Here is a 20,640-nt window from a genome sequence, read left to right on the forward strand (position 1 = left end):
AAAAGTTCAGAGAATACCCCAAAGCTCTCTCATGGAGTGAGCTCTATTTTCAAGAGGGGCTAACTTGGCTAAGTGAACTCTCAGCAGCAGCAGATCTGTGAAGGGCAAAGGCAGCTAAGCTGCAGCTTTTTGTGGGGACAACACACACCAGGCATGCCACTAGCCAGGACCCGCAATAGGAGACTGAGGACAGGGAAGGGTGCATGCGACTGAGACGTCCCATGGAATAACTCCAGGCAACACTCACTGTCGAGTTGTTTGATGCTTTTATTTGCCTCACATAACACTACTATTTCTGTTTGCAGGAACCTCAGGCTGCACTGTAAGTTACAGAGCTCCACACACTTAAACGGGGAAAGTATGTTTATGCCCACCAGTCAACAAGGTCAAAGTGGGGACTTAAAACATGGTTCCAATTTTTTTTTTAATACACAAAACCCCCAGAGGTACTGTTCTACAAAAGCATCAAAGCGCTTAAGAGCAACAGGTAGAGCTGGGGAACACTAGGTGAAATAGCCTAGGGTGAGAGGCCCTGCAAACTGGTCTTGTTCCTTCAGCTGCCCTCCTTTCCAATACAGGTAAATAATGATCTAATCAGGTGACTAGTGCTTTAAACCAGAACGGGGGCTGTCTGACCCGCAGAGCTTAGTTGATACGGGGGTTCCGGAAGTTCCTGCCAGCAAAGCGGGCCTTGCTTCCGAGCTCCTCCTCAATTCTGTTGGGAAGGGGGGGGGGGAAGGAAAGAGAAACAAAAAAAGGGGGTGTAAGCACAGAACACGGTACATCTATTTGTATGACTGCTTGACTGGACTAGCAGCGACAACACAGTGATGGAGCAAAACCCACCCAACAGTAGTCATGTAGAGGACAGTGATTGCACCATACGTTTGAAACCCTCCCTGTAACATTTCTGCCATAAAACCGAAGTTCAGCAGCCAACACAAGCTAGCGTGCATTAGACCGTGCCACTGAGCCTATGCTGCTTCCAGATATGCAGCTGAATTTGGGCTTATTTTTTGTGGGGCACAAGCACCTTGGTGGGACAGTATTTTCCTTCATGTCATACGCATGGAAGAGTCAAGAGTCTGCTTAGTAGCTGACCACATGCACTGCATACTGCACCCCACCCAGACAAGAACAAGACTTATTCTGTTGACCTTCACATGACCCACTAACATCTACACCTCATGCCAAACAACTGTCTGGTATTGCAGGATACTCCCTAACTATGATCTCCACATGGTGTATTCAGTGTTTAAGTGAAGTGCTGCCCATACCAAGGGCAGCCAACACAGCAAGCATCAGGCACTGACTAAAGTTGCTGTCAAGCCATAGCATAAACAGGCATTGGCTGAGTATTCATGTTTTCTGGGCTAGAAGGTGGTAGCATTTCACAGAACTAGGGTTGCCCCAGGTCACGAGATAGGGGCTTCTTCATTTGGATAGAGGGACCAAGCTGTGGCTACACCACCTGTGTTTATAAGCCCACAGGGGCAAGATGGAAAGTTCTACAAGGGCCGGCTAGGGACCCCCCAATCTTTGAGCCACTTAGCCCTTGGTATTTGGTCAGTCCAGAATGCATGGCAACACCCACTGGAGTCACCCTACAGTCAGCTAGGGAGATCTTAGCCAGTGTTAGCATGTGTCCTGGCATGGCAATGGAGACTGTTCTGGTTCCACCAGACTCTTGGCGAGTCAGAACAGCAGAGACCAAGTCATCCGATGGACAATGCATTACACCCTGTTCTTAGAGCAAGCCTGCAGGCTAGACTTACTCCCCCTCCTCCCCACTCCAATCCAAGGCAATCCTCACCTCAGGAGCTGATTGTACTTAGCTAGACGCTCAGATCTGCAAGGGGCACCAGTCTTGATCTGAAAGAAAGGTCAGGAAGTTAGTTGCTTTGGGGTTAAAAAACAGATCTGCTCAAGAGCTGAAGCGTGAAGACAAGTGCCCCTCCTATGATAGGAGGCAAGAACAATCATGTCCTTAATAATAATGCATGGAGTTGAGCATGGGAGGACAGAAGCGATCAGAAGTCTGATCAGCTAACCTGAACCTGAAGCAAGCTGGGTGGAACTTGGAGTCCAGCAATGAATAGTGCACTCATTCATTTTATTGCTGGAAGTTACAATACCAAGAAATCCTGACACACCCACATGGATTGAGCTGAGAGATTCCTCCCTTGTTTTATTAAGGACATCACAAGAAAACAGCATCTCCACTTACTGAGGAGAAAGAGCGTCAGTATGTTTCACCCTAGCTACTATTACAGACTAGCTAGCCTCTTGTATAGCAACAGAGAGAAATCCTTGTGCCTCAGAGGTCATTACGATCATCTGTTTCTTGAGACAGAATGGCTTCTGTGCTAAGAAGGAAGCCAGGTGACTAGAGGAGAACCATTCCAGGTACAGATACTGACCTGTCCAGTGCAGAGACCAACCACCAGGTCAGCAATGAAGGTATCTTCAGTCTCTCCGGAACGGTGACTCACCATCACACCCCAGCCATTGGACTGGGCAAGCTTGCAGCTAAAGCAAGAGAAATAGGAGTAAGATTCTGCACCACTTGTACAAAGGATACCAAGTATGGTTAATGACTGCACAATCCAGCTTCAGGTTTATTCAGTTAATGTTGATATTGGTGTTAAGGATGCAATGATGCATTGCTAAGAATCGAAACACCGTCATCCAGCTCATCACTTCATGGGGACTTGTGGCTGGGAATGTTTTAAGATGTTTCAGGCGAGGCACTGAATACTCTTCCATCAGGAGGCAGAAGACAGGGTTGTCTGTGTGTGCGTGTGTAATTCAGGTGGTATTTGAAGTGCAAGAACTTAGCCACACACTGATGTTATGAAGTTGGTCTGGGTCTATATCTGTAAGGTGACTTACGCCTGCAGGGATTCCGTGACAGAGCCAATCTGGTTCACTTTGAGCAACAGGCAGTTGCAGGATTTCTCCTCCACAGCTTTAGCAATACGCTTAGGATTGGTCACGGTCAGGTCATCACCCACCACCTGAACATCCACGCTAGCAGTGAACTTCTTCCAAGCTGACCAGTCATCCTGGTCAAAGGGATCTTCAACAGACACCACTGAGAAAATAAGCAGAAAGGGTATTCTAATTAACAGCCTTAGCACCCAGGAAAAATTCAAGCTAATTACAGCCAGGTGATATTTAGGGTTATGACATCTACTAATGCACCTGACACCTCCCTGCTCAGGACTCTGCATTAGCAGCTCTGAAACTGCATCTACTATGGACCAAACTTAAAGCACAAGGCTTTTTTTATGAAGTATTTAATCTCTACCCAACTCCACTTAGTTTCTTTAGTTCTACTCCAGTCTGTCCTCTTGCAGTGCACCAAGAGGTGCTGGTGCTGGTGGAGGAAGGCTTGCCAGGGAGTACACCATCTGTTACTGGCTGCCTGCTAACTGAACAGCATGCACCACTCACATGGGTAGCTCTTGATAAAGCTCTTGTACAGATCAGCCAGTTGGTCAGGAGTGATGTATCTGCTGGGGTCATCAGGAGACTTGAAGTCCAGGTCGTACTTTCCATCGCGATAGAACTCTGAGGCAGCCACATCCATCCCAATGACCACCTTGTCAGGGTAGCCGGCCTTGCTGATCGCAGTCTTCAGCAGCTCCAGAGCTGGAAGGTTAGATAGTGGGTTAGAATGAGTTCCTGGGTAACACTTAACCCCACTTTTCTACAAAATGATCCACATTCGATTACTCACTTGTCTGGGGGGCCTTGGGCAAGTCACTGATCTCTCCCCATCTCTAAAATGAGATTATTCCGTACCAGCTTTTTAGGGGTGTTACAAGGTCTTATTGACCAATGTCTGTACAGCACCTGATACTCCTGGAGAATTTTACCACTTCATTTAGCTTTATGATACCCCATATCAGCCTCACAGAGATACTTAAGAATCTTCATCCACCACTGACATGAAGTCACCTCTGAGGTGGAGCACAGCAGCCCATATCAACATTGGCCAACAATTAAAGGACAGGAAATGAATACCATTTCCAGTTTCAACTGTAGTAGGAATTTAGCTAGGCACGAAGTAATGACTTAGCCTGCCTGGATCCTGCCTAGTTTCAACTCCTGCAGAAGCACAGTCAGAGCTGATAAGGGGAAAGGCATTAACAGTCAAAGTAGTAAATTTAGCCTGATGTTGAGCGGGACAGAGGACTGTGTCCCCCCTAGTGACCTGTCAGGGCTCCAGTTACACACATTCCCGGTTTTCCTTGGAAAAGGGAGGCTATTTCTGACAGGAGACATGGCTGCTGAATCCTCTAAAACATGATACCACTTGGCTGTCTGAAGAGCAAAGGGCTGGATGATCACCATGTAACAGAAATATGACACCCCGCCCCCCCATGACCCCTCCCAGATTTAGAGCCAAGTAGCAGCTGGACCTGCCAGACTGTGTACAGTATCAACTTTGATCAGTACTTTTTAGAAAAAAACAGTTGATATCAGAGTAGGCCAAGCTGCAAAAGCAGCAGCCAGTACTAACACAGGTCTGTGGAACTCCTAGACCTCAAGGAGTTCAGTTGATTGTTTGCTATTTACATTTAAACAGCAGCTTCATATTAAAAATGCCAGTGTATAAAGCCAACAGACTGTCCACTCAGTATCACGAAGGGCAAGAAGCTGCCTGTAGATTCAGAGACTCTAGTGTTTGCTCAAGTATCTCCAGTGCTGCTGAAGGGACTGATAAGTAGAGGTTGGACAGTTATGTACCATAGTGGTTACAGTGAAAACTGTCGGTTACATTCAAAACAAACATCTTTCTGCTGATGCAGAGGTGTTCAGTTCCCCTGTGGCTCAGAGGCTGCTCCCCTGCCACCCATTTGGCAGACACACAGCACTGTAGGCTCCTCGGTGACTGTATTTTCCATGTTGCTGCAAAGCAGGTCCCCTTTCCTGGAGGTTTGTGCTGTCTCAGGGACTGAGGAATTAGAACAGAGGCCACCTTTGTTCCACTTCCCCAGCCGCTTTTATTGCTCTCTGACTACTACAGTGCAAGCTATCCCTTCTCCCTGGAGCACTAGGAGACAGAGCAGCCTCAGTGAAGTCTCTTCACTTATTTACTTTTGAGCAACAGCAACCTTAGGCATAAGAACTAGAAGAGCTTAACCACACCGCTAACTAGCACAGGGGTGTCCTCCGCCCAGCGTACACGGCAAATGAAATTTATGGAAAAGTTAAGTCACCTTGTTAATCCACATGAATTCATGGAATGGAGCCACTAGTTCCTACCCGCACATGGCCAAGTTTGTCTGTCTCCCATTGGCAATTTAGCCTTCTGGAGTCAGTGATAGGGAGCATTCAGTACAGCAGCTTGGTGCTGGAAAGCCTTCTATGGGACTGGACCGACCCCTCTGGGGTGAATGGAAGGGGGATGGATGAGTATTTCAGTGACCATTAAGAGTTAATAGAAAGGAAGAGATCCCCTCAGATATCAGCAAAGGCCAGTAGCAAAGGCCAGTAGCCTGACGTATTTGAGGTCCATGATGGGCTGAAGCAGCTGAGCCAGTTACAAAGCCTTGCACACCCCTGTGGCAACTTTTAGTTTCTCCACCCATCTCTGCTGTGTACCTTCTTTGTTCTCCAAGATATTGGGTGCAAAACCGCCCTCATCACCCACATTGGTCGCATCCTTTCCGTACTTCTCCTTGATGACGTTCTTCAAGTTGTGGTAGACCTCAGCACCAATACGCATGGCTTCCTTGAAGCTCTCAGCACCAACCGGGAGGATCATGAACTCCTGCATGGCCAGCTTGTTACCAGCATGGGACCCACCATTGATCACATTGAAAGCCTTGACACAAGAAAACAGAGGCAGAGTTAGCTGCTCCACTTCCCCCTCAATCTTTAGCCATGATCAATACAGTACAACTAAGCAGTGCAATGAGATATACCCATTTTCCTTTCCACCAAACAAGCTGTCCAGAACACCCACTCTTATCCTGGACTTGTGGAAGTCAATGGAAACACACCCACCATGTCACAGGTGTAGGATCAAACACTTGTTTGTCCGGACCCCATGAACTCACCCTGGACACAGAATGTATTCTCATTCTGTATGAAACCTGTGCGTGCTCTCTCTGAATAAGGAATCAAGGGAGAGTTGCACCTTAACTCTTGTATCACTTGAGTTTACCATGAAGACCACCATGTATAGGTAGGTCTACTTCATCTGTGCTTTAAACCAAGGGTTACAATCCAGAAGGGTTCCATTAGAAGACCCTCAGATTCCTGAGGCCAGGAGATACACTATTCTCCCAAATCAGAGTACTGTGCTAATACTTCTCGCATAGAAATCAGTCTTCCAAGGATAGGGAATGGGATTTTTCAAGCATATACAAGTTAGAAGAAAGAGGCCCTGTGAAAGTCAATGCGACTTGTGCTCCTAATTCACGTAGGAAAATGCCATCCAAGCAGATAAAGTCTCCAAATGTTCGACTCAGGAAACCTACAGGAACTGGCAGGATGACTTCTGGGTTTCCTGCAAGATCAGCAATGTGTCGATACAGGGGGACCCCCTTCTCAGCAGCACCAGCTTTGCACACAGCCAGAGACACACCCAGAATGGCATTAGCCCCAAATTTGGCTGAAACACAAAAGAGGAACATGTTTATATAGACCATGCGAATCCTTCTCAAAAAGCAACACCTCAGAAGCGCTCGTGATACCTGTTCTTAAATGCATGAGCCACCAAGTAAGCTCTTTGCAACTCCCCTTTCCTCCACTCCCACTCTGCATGGAGTTCAGAGTAGCTTACAATAGTTTAGACGACATGAAATTGTCATGAAAGCCTCCATGGGCACATGCACTGCCAGCATACATCCTAGTGGGTACACAGTACCTACAATCACAGCAGCAGAACTGATGTGTGAAGTGGGTGCCTCATTTCTTAACAGCAATCTCTTTACTCAATTAGAGATGGCCATCAAACTACTTCAGCACCATCATACAGTGCACTTCTTTTGGCCCCCTTCCCCAGCCAACTTTAGTTACTCTGGACAACAAACCTGGTGCTGAAACGGTACATCTGTGTGTTGTGCAAAAAGACACTTACACTTGTTTTCTGATCCATCCATCTCCAGCATCAGTTTGTCAATCTTCTCTTGCTCCACAACATTTATGTTCTGCAAAGGGAAGAAGAGTGAAACTCCAAGAAATAAAGCCACGCTGTACAGTTCAAAGCAGACCCCTTTCTCCCGTGTGTCACCTACCTGTGGGTTCCCCCCAAATTTCAGCTTCCAAAACTGTCACTAACTTGAGATCAGAATATACCTAGTGTGTATGTCTGGCAGACATGAGGTTAACTAAAATAGCTGAGCTAAGAGGCTAGACATGCACTGTGATTGTATGTGAATTTCAGTTTCTAGCAAATTATAGTAGGTCTTGAAGTTGAGTGGATACACCAGGGAGCCAACAGGAAACTCAAACCCTATTCAAGTCCAACTATCTTACTCCTGAACTCTGAATACGCCTTATTTGAAGGAAACTGCCCTTGCCCTCATCCTGGCCTGGCAGAGGGGCAACTAATAAAGGTTTATGCTCCTCCTCTAGCCTGTACAGAGAGCTCCAGTAATGCTAACTCAGCAAGACCTCTACACTCAGAGTTTGACTTCACAATAGCTTTAATACAGATGGACTCCTTCAGTCAGATTGAACTGACATATGAAACCAAACCCTGTGCTTTTTTTTTTTTTTAAAAAAAAAATCTAAGAATGAAGGGCCATTACATTTTCATTTTGAATGCTGGACACTAGGAATAAATATGCACTGAGTTCACCATTTAGACTGTTGTATGCAGTCACACATGCAACATTACCCCAGACCAACTCGCAGATGACCAGAACAAGTGATGCTCTTCTGGCTAAGTCAGGGTTACATTTGCACTCATTAATGGGAGCAGTGACTGGATTCCAAAGAGTTATTTTAGGTCAATTTGTTCTCATGCACTCACACACAGGCTAGCTACACATCCGGAGATATTCTCCAGGTCCTTGATTTTTTTTATTTTAATTTTTTAAAGGGACAAAAATATAGAGCTAGAAAATGTACTTGCATTAAATGAGGTTAGTTAAATAATGAATGCTCCTACCTTGCTAATCAGTGCAGGTGCAATTGTTTTATTGACGTGCCCAACAGCTTTTGAGACACCTGGAAGGAACAAGCAAATCAATCACTGATCTAATCAAACACAGGCTAAGCAGGCATTAGTAGATGATCACTTGAAAAAAAATCCAACCCCAATCACCTGTCATTCAGCTTCTCCCCCTAACCAAACCTTAGCTTTCACTGCCAAGGCTAAGTTCTTTCAGAAGGTGATCTCAGGTGAGTGGCAAGTTATATCATGAAAAAAAGCCATCCTCTAGGAATGCCTGCTGAAAGGTTAGTTTGCAAGACCATGCACTGGAGGAGTCTGTCCAAGTGACAGGTTCCAACACACACACGTGACCATTACCTGAGTACAACACGCTGGAGCCAGGAACTCATTAACATATTTAACAGCTCTGGATACACCTGACAGAAGTGAAATGGACAAGAGAGTAAAGGAAGAGATGAAGACCCACAGAAGAACACAAAAGCAGACTGTGCAAATGAAGGAAGGACAAGGTCACAGGAATGCAGAGAAAGTGTTGCAGTAGTTTCAAAGATGAGCAAAATGCCACATATTAAGCAACAGGACAGAAGCCTCCAAGGTAGTGAAAGTTGACACATCTCCAGCCAATCAAGGTGGACTGTTTCCCCCAGCAGTATCTCAATTCTAGAGTCCAGCCTTGAATTTGCAACCCTTCAGGTTCCTATTGGCTGAACACGCCAACTTCTGGCTAAGGGGGCCATTAGGACACTTAAGGAAAAAGGCTGCTCCTGTAAGTGCATGTAGGGTGCCAGAGGAGGGGAGGATTCCCTTTGAGAGTTTAAACAGACAACTAGGTGTTTAATATCCGCAACTCTATCTTGTTTGACTATTGCAGCATCATCATAATCCAGGTCTTGCTGAGGCAGAACCACTTTGCTTTTACATTAGAGTCCTCAGTTGGAAGAGTGGTTAATGTTACACTGAACATCAGAGCCTGAAGCAGTTGGGTGCCTGTACATCAGCCAACATTTTCCTGGGATTAAAAAAAAAAAAGGGATGAAAGAGAAATGGGGGTCCTGAATACAACGCCACACCAATTCTGTACATAACACTGCGCATCCCAGCTGTTTAACCTGCAAACACTCACTGAGCCTATTGTGCCTGCCAAGTACACAATGACAGAACACCAATCCACTCCCAAATCCACGTAGGTTCTGCTTCTTTCCTCCATCAGCCAAGACCATAGTAATTAACCAGTCAACCAACACCAGCCTAATGACACTGATAGCCTCCCCTGTCATGAGTGTTCTTAAAGATGATCTGAGCAGACACATGCTTCAAAGATTCCTTTGTTCAGAACACATGGAGCAGGTGAGGTAAAAGGCTGCTAAGCCAAGCAAAGCCTGATTCAATCTGCATTATTAAACAGCCTCTGATGACTTACAGAAGGCTTTTCCACAGCAATCTGTTTGGAAATATTTCTATTGTATTTCCTATATTCCACTCCTCTTTGTTTCTTATTAGTATCTTGGAGAGTCTGTTGGCTCCTGCTGCTTATTCCCTGACACAAAAAATGTATTTTTTCAAGCAAAGGGCTAGGACTCCAGATGCAGAATAAGCAGCAGGAGCAGATAAGCCCTTAAAATTCTATTTGAACAAGTATCAGAGGGGTAGCCAGGTTAGTCTGGATCTGTAAAAAGCAACAAAGAGTCCTGTGGCACCTTATAGATGCACAAGTCTGACGAAGTGGATACTCACCCATGAAAGCTTATGCTCCAATACATCTGTTAGTCTATAAGGTGCCAAAGGACTCTTTGTTGCTATTTGAACAAAAAAACTCCTAGTGAATGAAGTGTTTATGGGACCGTTTCCAAACAGTATATAGCTGTTCTGTTAAGTTGTAGACAGCACAAGCTCTTCAGTTCTTCCTAGGAGGCTTTTCTTAACCAGCCTGCCCAGATCAAGCTCTGCTTTGGTAATCTGGGCATATCTGAAGTCCACTTCATCTGCGTGGTGAGACCGTAAGGACGAAGAGTTCCATCTCGCCAGACAAGAATCGAAGAAATCTTTACTGCAATAGAGTTTATGAAGCACCGTAGAGGCTGCTGACCTTTCCATTTAAAAATACCAGCCCCTCAAGAGTCAAGGGAATTTGATCACACTCCCATATAACCAATCCATTTCCCTAGTGATTTCCAATGAGAGGAAAAAGGGAGCTAAACTCTAGCCACTCTGATGAACCCTGGAAAGCAACACAGTGAGAAGCAAGATGTTTTAGGATTACAAAAATGTGAAATTGCTCAAGAACTGTATTACCTAAATGCACAGGCTTTTATCTATACTATTCGATACACTCCCACTGTGAAAGCCAACGTGCCAAGGGAATCTATCGATGTGCTTTTGCAGACCCTTCCCAAAGGTCAGTTTAAAAAGGCAACTAGTGCTTTCTCTGAAAACTGAGCTTGATCTTCTGCCCCAAACAGGTCACTGCAGCCATGAACAGTTGCATTTAACACTGGACAGCCTAATGCTCACATGCAAGCTCTTCTGAACTCAGCTCAGGACTGCTCTACCAGGTGCTCTTAATTTTAGATTCCATACATCATCCTCATTCTAATACATTTCCTCCTAAGCCTGGCAGTACATTACACCAATTGTTACTAAGTAGTTCAGGGAAGAGCATGCTCCAAGCACTAACCCTACAAGCAGTCTTCCATATCTAGGAAGGATCTTTGTGATTAACTGGCAAATAAGGATAATGGGCTATTGGGGGTGGATTATTTAGCTGCCCATTAGCCTGAATACATTACTATCTAGCACAGACCAAGGGCCCTGAGCTATGTCAACATGCAGTGGAGCAGCAAAGTGAGGTAACAAAATAGCCTACTGCATATTGTACCAGAATGCCCTGACCAGCTAACAAAAGTGACTAAACTCTATATACTCAGGCAAATACAAGCATCTCCATCTCTTGTTATGGCTAATTTTCTGAGGAAAGAGGCATCCACTGCTCCCTTTGTTTTCAAAAGGAGCTGTGGGGGTATACTACACTTTTGAACTGTACTGGAGCACTTCGGTGCAATGAGTCAACTGACTTGCTGTAAAGGGACTGCAAGTTAGCCCGTAACAATGAAACATGTGGTAAGTGAAGGGGGATGGGATGGGATGGAAATATAAAGATGCCAGCATACTACCTACTACAACAGCACTGGTGAATGAGTGTTTGCAGCAACATCTCCCGCAGAACCTGGACCCTGGAAAGGAAAGAATAGATTTACCTTTTCCCAGGAAGCGAGTCTTGTCATTGTCACGAAGTTCCAGCGCCTCATAGATTCCAGTGGAGGCGCCACTAGGTACAGCAGCTCTGAACAGACCTGAGTATAGCAGGAGAGAAGAGAGAACAATCTCAACATGGCAGGATCCAGGGAGGTTCTGCTTGTTCTTCATCCCAACCTGAAACTATTAGTATTGGAAGCACAGGGAATGCTGCGCCTGCCACGCTTTGAGGTCTCTCTCCTGGATCATGGAGAGTTACTCTTCCAAGTCATGCTTGCGCAACGCAATAAGCCAACGCAGACTGCTCAGCGTGCAGATGGGCTGAATATCAAGACTGACAGCCTGCTTCCTTCAGAAGGCATGAGTCAGGAAAAGCCCATCCGTCATCTGACTAAGCCACCCGTTCCCAGATGAGCTAGGAGTTGGAGGTATCTAGCTTAACAGTGGTATTATTTCCTAAGTCCCCCTCTTCAAAAAGAAACCCAAAACTAAAAAAAAAAACTTAATTCTGCATCAAAAAGCACCATTGCCAGGGCTGGCCCACTAGTTCTATGCAGAGACTAAGTTGGATCACTTGCTCTTGGGCGGGTAGGTGTTTGGAGTGGGGCGGGGGGGAGGGGGAAGAGGGCATCAGGAAGATAGTTTGAGGGGAAGACCACTCAGATTGGGCACAAAACCATAGACATACCACTCTTCTTGCTGAGGACATTGCCCTGCAGAACAGAACATTGAGAGCACTAGAGCTGATGCAGTCTTTGGTGTGACGTGACAGCTTTGATCTCTCTAGCCTTCTTCTCTCAAGCAGAGGACTGGTATGGAATGTCATTAAGAGAAGGAATTCATCTTTCCAGGCACAGAGCTAAACCGTTTGGTTAGCGCATTACAGCTATTGTGATTGCTCATTCCACGCCACGCTTGTATGGGTTTGGACAACTGAAGTGTCCGATCTTGTAAGATACGGAGCAATAAATAACAAAGACCCAATGAGGAAGGGTGGAGGGAAAAGGCCTTGCAGCAACCATAACAGATGAAGGATGTTAGATATACAACCACAATTACAGCTAAGCAGCTGTCTAGTCATGTCTGTGTCCACATTAAACAGTTACACAAAGTTACAGCAAAGGGAAGGGTGTTGGTAGATGTCATTAGGCAGGCAGTGCAACAAGGGACCTGGAGCAGAGCTAACTTCAGCGGATGAGAGATAGCCACAACTTCCTGTAATTAAGCCAAGAGCTTCTAGAGGGAAAGGAAGAGCACACAGGCATAGAGCTGAGTTTGCCAGAGCCCAATGTGGGAGTTGAGAGCAGAGAGGAGCAAGGGACAATGGTGGTAGTTCAAGTGGGGGAAATAAGACCCCTGCTTACGCTGGGATTTTGCTCCAGCTACACCATCAGTGAAGCTTATCCTAGTTTCAAGCAGAAAACCCCACTGATGCAAACGCTAAACATTTGAATTACTGAAGTACCAACTACTGGACTATTGATACATCTTGTCCTGGGGCTCCTACTCATCCGTGGTTGGGAAGCCTTACACAGAGAGGGAAGGTCCCAGCTGTTCACAAGACATGACCCCCATGAGTACATCTGAAAGAAACTCTTCACTGTCCACGCTCAGGTTAATTATGCCACTGAATCCATACAGATAAAATAGTATAAAGATTTTTCCTGTAGCTTCAGTCATCACTACAGCTTAATGTACTCAATACAGAGTTAGGTGAAGGGAAACAGAGAATTTCACTCTGTTTGAGTTTGCACTTTCCTATCAGTGCTAGCTTAGGAGACATTCGGATTCTGAGACCCATTCACCTGCCATTTGTTTCTTGGGTTGAAAGGTTACTAGTTATCTTTAAAGTAGAGCTTCTCTCCACCACTCCTCTCTTCCAGCAGCTGAACCTCAATGCTGCACTTCACAGTAACTCCCATGGCTACAGATACTCACATTAAATACATGATTACAGGATCAGGCAGAAGAGGCTGGGAGAGGGAACCCCTGAAGTGCACACTGAGTGCACGAGAAGAAAACAAGTGTGGTGACGGGTCATGTAAGATTTGTATGGTTCTCCCATGTCTCAGAGTGACTTAAATGCAAAAGTTTCTGGCTCCAATCTGGGGCTAAAAGTTCCTCCCTGGAGCTGCACTAGAGATGAATTTATCCCCTATTATTCATGAAGCCTGACCCAAGCTGACCACTATTGGTAAAGTAATTTGCTGTTTAAATCATGCTGGCGTACATCAGGTTTCTAACAAAGCCACCAAGACCAATAGCTAAAGATATGAGACTTCCCCTGGCAGAGAAATACTGGTCTGAGATGTGTTCCTGTCTATCACAATATGGCAAGCCTGGAGATTTCAGCTTTTCCCATTTAATTCTCTCACCCATCCTTCAAGACAGAGCAGACTGAAATATGCAAGGTGTTAAAGCACCACTTTTCACAGAAGTTTTGGCTGCTATCCTAGTCCGTTAGCATCCCTCTCCTCTAAATATCCTCCCATACAAGTCAGCCTCAGACCCCACAGCAAGCAGAAGCCCCATGAAGAGTGAAAGGAAAGTTCACCATAGCACATGCACAGCAGTGAACTGGTTGGCTGTGAGGTTCTGTACCAATTATATTCCTACAGACCTACACAGGCAGCCCATACTGATATGTGGGAGGAGTAGAGGGACCTGGGGAGAAACAAGACTCACCTTTGTTGGTAAAGAGGTCTACCTCCACAGTGGGGTTCCCACGTGAGTCAAAGATTTCACGAGCATGGATCTTGAGTATGGACATTTTGAATATCTGCCAAAAAAGGAAAGATATTTAATACTCTGAAAGACGGAACAGGAACCCTTAGTACCAGTAAAGGTCACATACGCAGTTGCATCAATATAGCGAGTCACTTCTTTTAAGTTCCTGATGGCACAGGGGAAAGCCACCATCAAATTTCTTCCCTCTGCTAAGTTATCAGTTATGAGTTTCAGGCAGTATAACCTGTTCATTCAGGCTGTGATTTTCCAAGGAGCCTAAGGAAGTGAGATGCCTAAGATTAGATGCCTAATTCCTTTAGGCTCAATTCCCTTAGACTCCTTAAAAGATACCAGCGTTAGATAATAACGAAGCAACCTTGACACACAGGGACTAGCTGAAACGACTTTTGTTGAGAGAGACTTCAGTGCAGGAACTCCCATTTAGCACATGTAAAAGCAGATTCTGGGAGCTGAATGTAACCAAATCCTGAAATGGAAAGAGGCAGCTACGTGCGTTAATTAGTTATGTCTCCAGTGAAGGGCAAGTTACTGTATGACTAGCTTCCTCTGCATTTGACATAAGCATGTTAATGTTCTCCTCCATCTGGAGGAAGAACTTTTGTTTCACCTCTAGTTTTCTGCATACAATTTTTTCCTTGTCCAAAAAACCCAAAACAAAAAACACACACACCCAGCAGGAAGTGATCCTTCAGTCAAGGACCTATTAAACTCTTACTGAGTGACACTGTGCCTTTACAGTGAATCTTGGAGTAAGAGCTCACTAAGCAGATCAAGGATTCAGGATCAATTTTTATAAATACCACTCATTTCAATTACCAGAGCAACCATAATACACTCTGAAATCAGTCTCCGTTTCAAGCTTTTTTGGTACCCAGCCACTCAGCTAAAGCCAGCAGCACAGATTAACTACGGCAGACTACAGAGAAAACACCCTTCATATCTACCTCTGCTGCATTCCAAGGTGAACAACCAAGAAGGATATGCTGGCGTATCATTTCCTTGCATGCTGTTGCCTAGCTTAGGCCTAAGCTATCTGCTTTGTAACACTAACACTGCTCTAACTGTGATGCTAAAAACCTTGCAAAGGAGATAATTTTTTGGAAAATAAATGCTTTTCCATTTTCAAAGGTTAAAAAATATTTCAAATGTCCATTGTTTATTGTGCTCCCTATTACTCCACTGACTGGAGATACTGTCAAACTGGCTGTGTTCCTATTAGCTACTCCCCTCAGCCCATTTGTTCGAGAACAGGCATTATTTACTGCAGTTATATAAGCTTGGCTAGGTTTTAAAGCAATTCATGCAAGTGCCTGTGTGCCATGATTTAGCAGTGAGGTTTCTTTCTTTAAAGGGAGCAGAGCTTAGACTCAAATAAAAAAAGTTGCATTATGAGGAAATAATTGCAAGCTTGTTTGTTTAGCAAATCAGTCATAGGTAGGGACAGGATACAGGAGTGGCCATGAGTCTGCCTTTGAGATGACATAAAAGGCTCCTGGTACAGGTGTTAAAATGCTGTGATTTCAGGCATGAGATTGATTTTGCCTTCCTCTCTTTCAGGAGCTACCCCTCTTTCCAAAATGATGTCCTTCATCTCTCGCTACAACAAGATAAGACAGCAGCTTCTTTGGTCCCTTAACTTTGAGCCCTCTCTGGTTCTTTTGGCAGTGAGGTAGTAGAAAATCTGAAGATGAAAAGATTTTAAATCTATTTTTCTGCTTTATTGTAAGAGCCTTAAACCAAGCCATCAATTTTCATAGACAGGTTTGTATGAAGAGTCCTGGAGTATTAGAACCCTGACCTCTAGCCCACCCTAGCAAGTAGCCACATAATTAATATTCCCCCTCTTTTCCTTGCTGTTTTCCAGTGCACAGACCTCCCTGATGTTGTTTAGTGGCTAACATGAAATATTGCCCTTCCTTGATGCAGGAATCCCTCTTTATCCTAGAAAGGTTGCTTTTAATGCAAAGCTGATCAGGCTCTTGCATATGCTGCCTCTTATTTTCACTTTCAGGGTTGCATCTTGATCAGAATGCATCAGATCAGATGCCCCACCCTTGGCAGGATATGCCAGTTTACAGGGAAACCTAGTTGCGTAACATATAAACTGTTCCTTTTTTTAAAAAAAGGAGACATTATCCCAGGAAATATTCATTATAAGTTTCCAGGGTGCCGGTCTCCCACAGTTGCAATGATAACCAGGCATTAATATTACTCTATTACTCAAATGTCCTTGACAAGTGACCTCCCCAGAAGTCCCCCCCCTTCCTTAGTTATGCTCAGTTTACAGCACTGGAGTATTTCAGACCTGCACCAAACCACTTATTTTAACCCTTGATGAGCCTCTTCACTCCGGTCTTCAAAGAGTCATTTTGCCCAGGGATGGTTGGTAGGAAACAGCATCTGTCTACAAGGTACAGTCTAACTCATCATGAACTGTCTGCTTGGACAACTGTGATTCAACCAACCACAGTTACACAGGGAAAAAGGAGAACAAGCATGAGCATGTCACAGGCACGCTTAGGTCTGCTTCTGTTCATTTCATTGGTTACATAAGTGGGGAGACAGGGCTGTAAAAACAGGAAGCCTCCCCTGAGAGAGCATTCTGGAAAGCAGTAAGCTCACATTTACCATTCCAATGCTTCATGACAGAACTAACCAGAAATGAGTCAGACCTGTGGAGTGGCTGTCTTGTAAGTGATTTTCAAGTTACATATATTCCTTCAATTATTTCTGTGATCAACTCAGTCAGTGGTCCCCTTTAAGATGATGGGATACCTGTATCCCTTAAGAGAAGTGTGGTCTAGTATCTGGAAATTAAGGAGTCCCAAATTCTCATCTCACTGCCACACCAAATCCTTCTATCCCTCATCCCACACCGTATATGGGGACAACAAACCTACGAGACAGATAAGTATTATATGAATGCCTGGTATACTTTAACTATATGATTACACTGATTTAGAGAGATTATTGGGCCAGCTCTTCAAAAGTGGTATTTTTACAGCAAGATGACCATAACTACTTACACAGAGATTAAAAATAAAACAATACTGTCTCACCTCCACTAGGTTATTACCGCAAGATACCTCACTGGAGTTCACCATCTTGCTGTAAAAACCTCTCTTTTTTGGCAGTGAAAACATAGCCTAAAGGTAACAGACTGCCTTTGCAGATGCACATCAAAAGCTATGGGACAATGAGATAATCCAAATCATGGGGGTAAACCCACTGCACAACCTCGCATGCCTTGCCACTGAAGATGCAACTGTACAGAATGAGAGTTGCAAGCTATTTGCTGCAAGTTCCATTTGGTACTGAAAAGCACATCCAGGCAACTTCTGCAGACTCGCAAGGCTCCTCCACAACCTTACCTTCCTCTCTGGATAAGACTGGTAACATCACATCCAATATGAACAGTTCCAGTAAGACTAGGCTCTGACCTATTACTTCCACTCTTTAGCATTCCAGAGAAGAAAGGTTTGGGTCACCAAGGAAGATTTCAACAAGCACACAGTCAGATTCCACCCCATATCTCTCTCCATGTATTCCTCATTCATCCCTATGCTCTAACTGTGTTGCAACTATAAGAATGCTGCTTGGCATCTATCATAGCAGGGAATGCAGGAAGTCAGGAAATAACAGACTACTCAGAAACAGTTTTTTAATAAAATGGAGATAAAGAACTGAACTGCCTCAATTTGTGGCTTTGGAAGTGAAATATCAGTACTTCCCTTACAGCTCAAAACCAATATCCCTGCCCTGTGACTCAGCATGTTAAGCAAGGGAAAGAAATCTCTGAAGTCTGGATGACTAAAAACTTCCCCTGACCATCTGCGCAAAGCCCATGAGAGTCAAAAGGAGATTTTCCACTACTAGTTTTCACACTCAGATGAAGATTGTGGTAACCCCTGGCAAGTATTAGGCAGCCACCTTTCTTGGAGAACTGTTCCAAAGATAAAAGCAACATTTAATTATTTTCACTATTAAGATTTCATAAAAGCATAAGAATGGCCATATTGGGTTAGACCAACGGTCCATCTGGGAACCTGTGTTGGTCAAGAATGTTGATCTAGAAATAAATTGAATATTTGAGAAACAGAGCTGAAGGACAGCTACTGTTACAAAAGAGGGAAAGGTTCAAAGCTGTAACATACTACACACAGTCACTGTTAATAATTAAAGCCTGCTGCAAAATACTCACTAGTTTGTACCCATCATGTTAACAAACGGTTACTGAACTAAGAAACCACTCCTTTGCATTGTGACTCACTTTGCTCAGCAACACTCCTACTAAATATATTATAAGCATCACGAAAAAAGGAAGTAAAAGGTAAGCATGTAGATCAGAATACTCTCGTGAGTCATTGAGAAGCATGTTGAAAAAGGCACTATTCCCACTGTGAGACCACATGTCGACTGACCTGCAAGAATCCTGCAACCATCAGCATGGCCCAGGGCCCTACAGGCCTTGTAAATCAATACATCGTCCTGCAATGTAAACCTGCACTGAAGGGGACTTGGTATGTGAGGCACGAAAAATGCTGCTATGCCAGCTGCTTCACCCTAATATTTCAGCAGTACTGCCTTTCCCTGGGCTCCACATGGCTTTGAACATTTGTCTGTAGACACTGTCTGTTAATAAAACCCACACAATCAAGTGAAGTTTGGTGGGTTGTTTTTTTTGGGGGGGTGGGCAGAGGGAGAGGTGGGGGGGGGTGGACAAAAGAAAGGTGCAGGAAGGGATGAAAGGTCCAAAAAGGAACTGGGAAATCTCTTATCTACGGAATATTTATTTGCAAACAGGTCAGTTTCATTGCCCCCCAGCAAAAGATCCCTCAGATTTGCCCAGGGCACAAAGTACACACAAAATCTGATTTAACTGGGGATTGAACCAAGTGCCGGGGGGGGCGAGGAGGTTTAACGTGCACAAATGTCTCTTGACCAGACCAACCAAAGCAATATATTTAAAGTCACTGGGGAAACCAGGGCAGGGCAGTGGCACGTGTGTAGCCTCTGGGGGCCTGTAAAACGTAGCAGCAAAGATCACGTTTGAGGCAGAGAACGGATCATTTCTGCCCATCCCGCCTCTTACGAGTCCCTGGGGTAGAGTGATGGGGAAGAGTGATGTCCCCGCGGGGCTGGCAGCAGACTCAGGAGGCGGCTGCAAGGAAGCCTGGTGCCCCAGCAGCAGGGGCAGCTGGCAGCAGAACCGCCCGTCCTTTTGCAGGCGCAGACGACTCCAGCCCGCAGGCCTGGGCTGCAGGAGGCCGCGAGCAGCGGGGAAGTCGAGCCGAGGCGCCGGAGGAAGCGGTCGCAGCAGCGCCGCGGCGAGCAAAGCCTCCGCAGCGGGCAGGGAAGCAAACAGGGCACCAACACCACGCCCGGAGCCGGCCGCATTTAACAGGCGGCGCCAGCCGTGCATCCCCCAGATGCACCCTGGCTTTGCACGGGCCGGCTCCGTTGCACTTTTTTTTTGGGTGGGGGGGAGGATATATTCCCTTTAACCACCCCCCATTGGGCAACATAGCCTGTTAGTGCTGCGCACCCCGTCTCCTGGCCAGCGCAACCTCCTGAGATGGAGAGAGACCAGGGGTCAGCAGCACCCCGGTCCCCGCCGGCACCCACCGGCCTACGGGCATCCGCCTCCACGCACGCTGCTCCCTTGCAAAGGACCCCCCTCTCGCTCGATGCGCCGCCGCCCGGGAATAGGGGGGGTGCAGCCAGGCCGCCCCCCTCGCTCGATGCGCCGGAGAGGCGGGTGGGGGGGTGCAGCCAGGCCGCCCCCCTCGCTCGATGCGCCCCCGCCCCAGGGATGGGGGTGGGGGGGTGCAGCCAGGCCGCCCCCCTCGCTCGATGCGCCCCCGCCCCAGGGATGGGGGTGGGGGGGTGCAGCCAGGCCGCCCCCCTCGCTCGATGCGCCCCCGCCCCAGGGATGGGGGTGGGGGGGTGCAGCCAAGCCGCCCCCCTCGCTCGATGCACCGGGGATGGGGGTGCAGGGGTGCAGCCAGGCCGCCCCGCTTACCCGAGGCGCAGCGGCGCTAGCAGCGGAAGAAGAAAAAGAAAGTCACACTCAGCTCGCGCTCCAAAAGGACTGGGGGAAAGCACCCGGCTCGCGCTGGGCTATAGTCCATCCTATGCAGATTAGGAGCAGCCAGCTCGGCTCCGCATTGGCTGGCCCTGCCCACTCACCCGTCTCTGATTGGCCGCGCGGGGGCTCGCGCCAGCCCCAGCCCTTAGGCGCGTGCGCTACGTGCCGGCCTGGGCTTGGCTGGGGTTTTAGTCACGGAAAATCCCATTGCTCCCCGCGTGGTGCAGCCCTTGCGCTCTCCGCGCGATGCTGGGGTGGCGCTAGGCAGGAGCAGGGTGAGCAGTTGCATAGACCCCCCCCAAGCTGCTGGAGGGGCCCCCGCTTTACTGCTCCACCCAAATACCGTTCATCTCATTGAGCGTGGACTTTTGAACAAGGGCGTTCGGGTGGGTCGTGTTGGTCCATTTTTTTGGTT

The 20,640-nt window shown here is 46.4% G+C and overlaps 1 protein-coding gene across 2 annotated transcripts; it reads right to left on the reverse strand.

Annotated features, from left to right (window-relative positions):
* Positions 1-253: 253 nt before the first annotated feature.
* Positions 254-20,257, reverse strand: ENO1 (enolase 1). Of its 2 annotated transcripts, none has more exons than XM_032775501.2 (12): positions 20,160-20,257; positions 14,075-14,168; positions 11,392-11,487; positions 8,132-8,190; positions 7,097-7,166; positions 6,495-6,628; positions 5,614-5,836; positions 3,457-3,654; positions 2,893-3,094; positions 2,421-2,529; positions 1,814-1,872; positions 254-715 (listed from the first exon to the last, which is right to left on the reverse strand). In XM_032775501.2, the coding sequence occupies exons 2-12, from the start codon at positions 14,157-14,159 to the stop codon at positions 646-648; spliced, it is 1,305 nt and encodes a 434-aa protein (XP_032631392.1). In that variant the 5' UTR covers positions 14,160-14,168; positions 20,160-20,257; the 3' UTR covers positions 254-645. The 2 variants fall into 2 exon arrangements, with proteins under 2 accessions (XP_032631392.1, XP_032631393.1); XM_032775502.2 differs by lacking the exon at positions 8,132-8,190 and adding an exon at positions 8,495-8,553.
* Between the last annotated feature and the right edge of the window lie 383 nt (positions 20,258-20,640).

This window comes from Chelonoidis abingdonii, chromosome 23, assembly GCF_003597395.2.
Source record: "Chelonoidis abingdonii isolate Lonesome George chromosome 23, CheloAbing_2.0, whole genome shotgun sequence".
NCBI classification, from domain to species: Eukaryota; Metazoa; Chordata; order Testudines; family Testudinidae; genus Chelonoidis; species Chelonoidis abingdonii.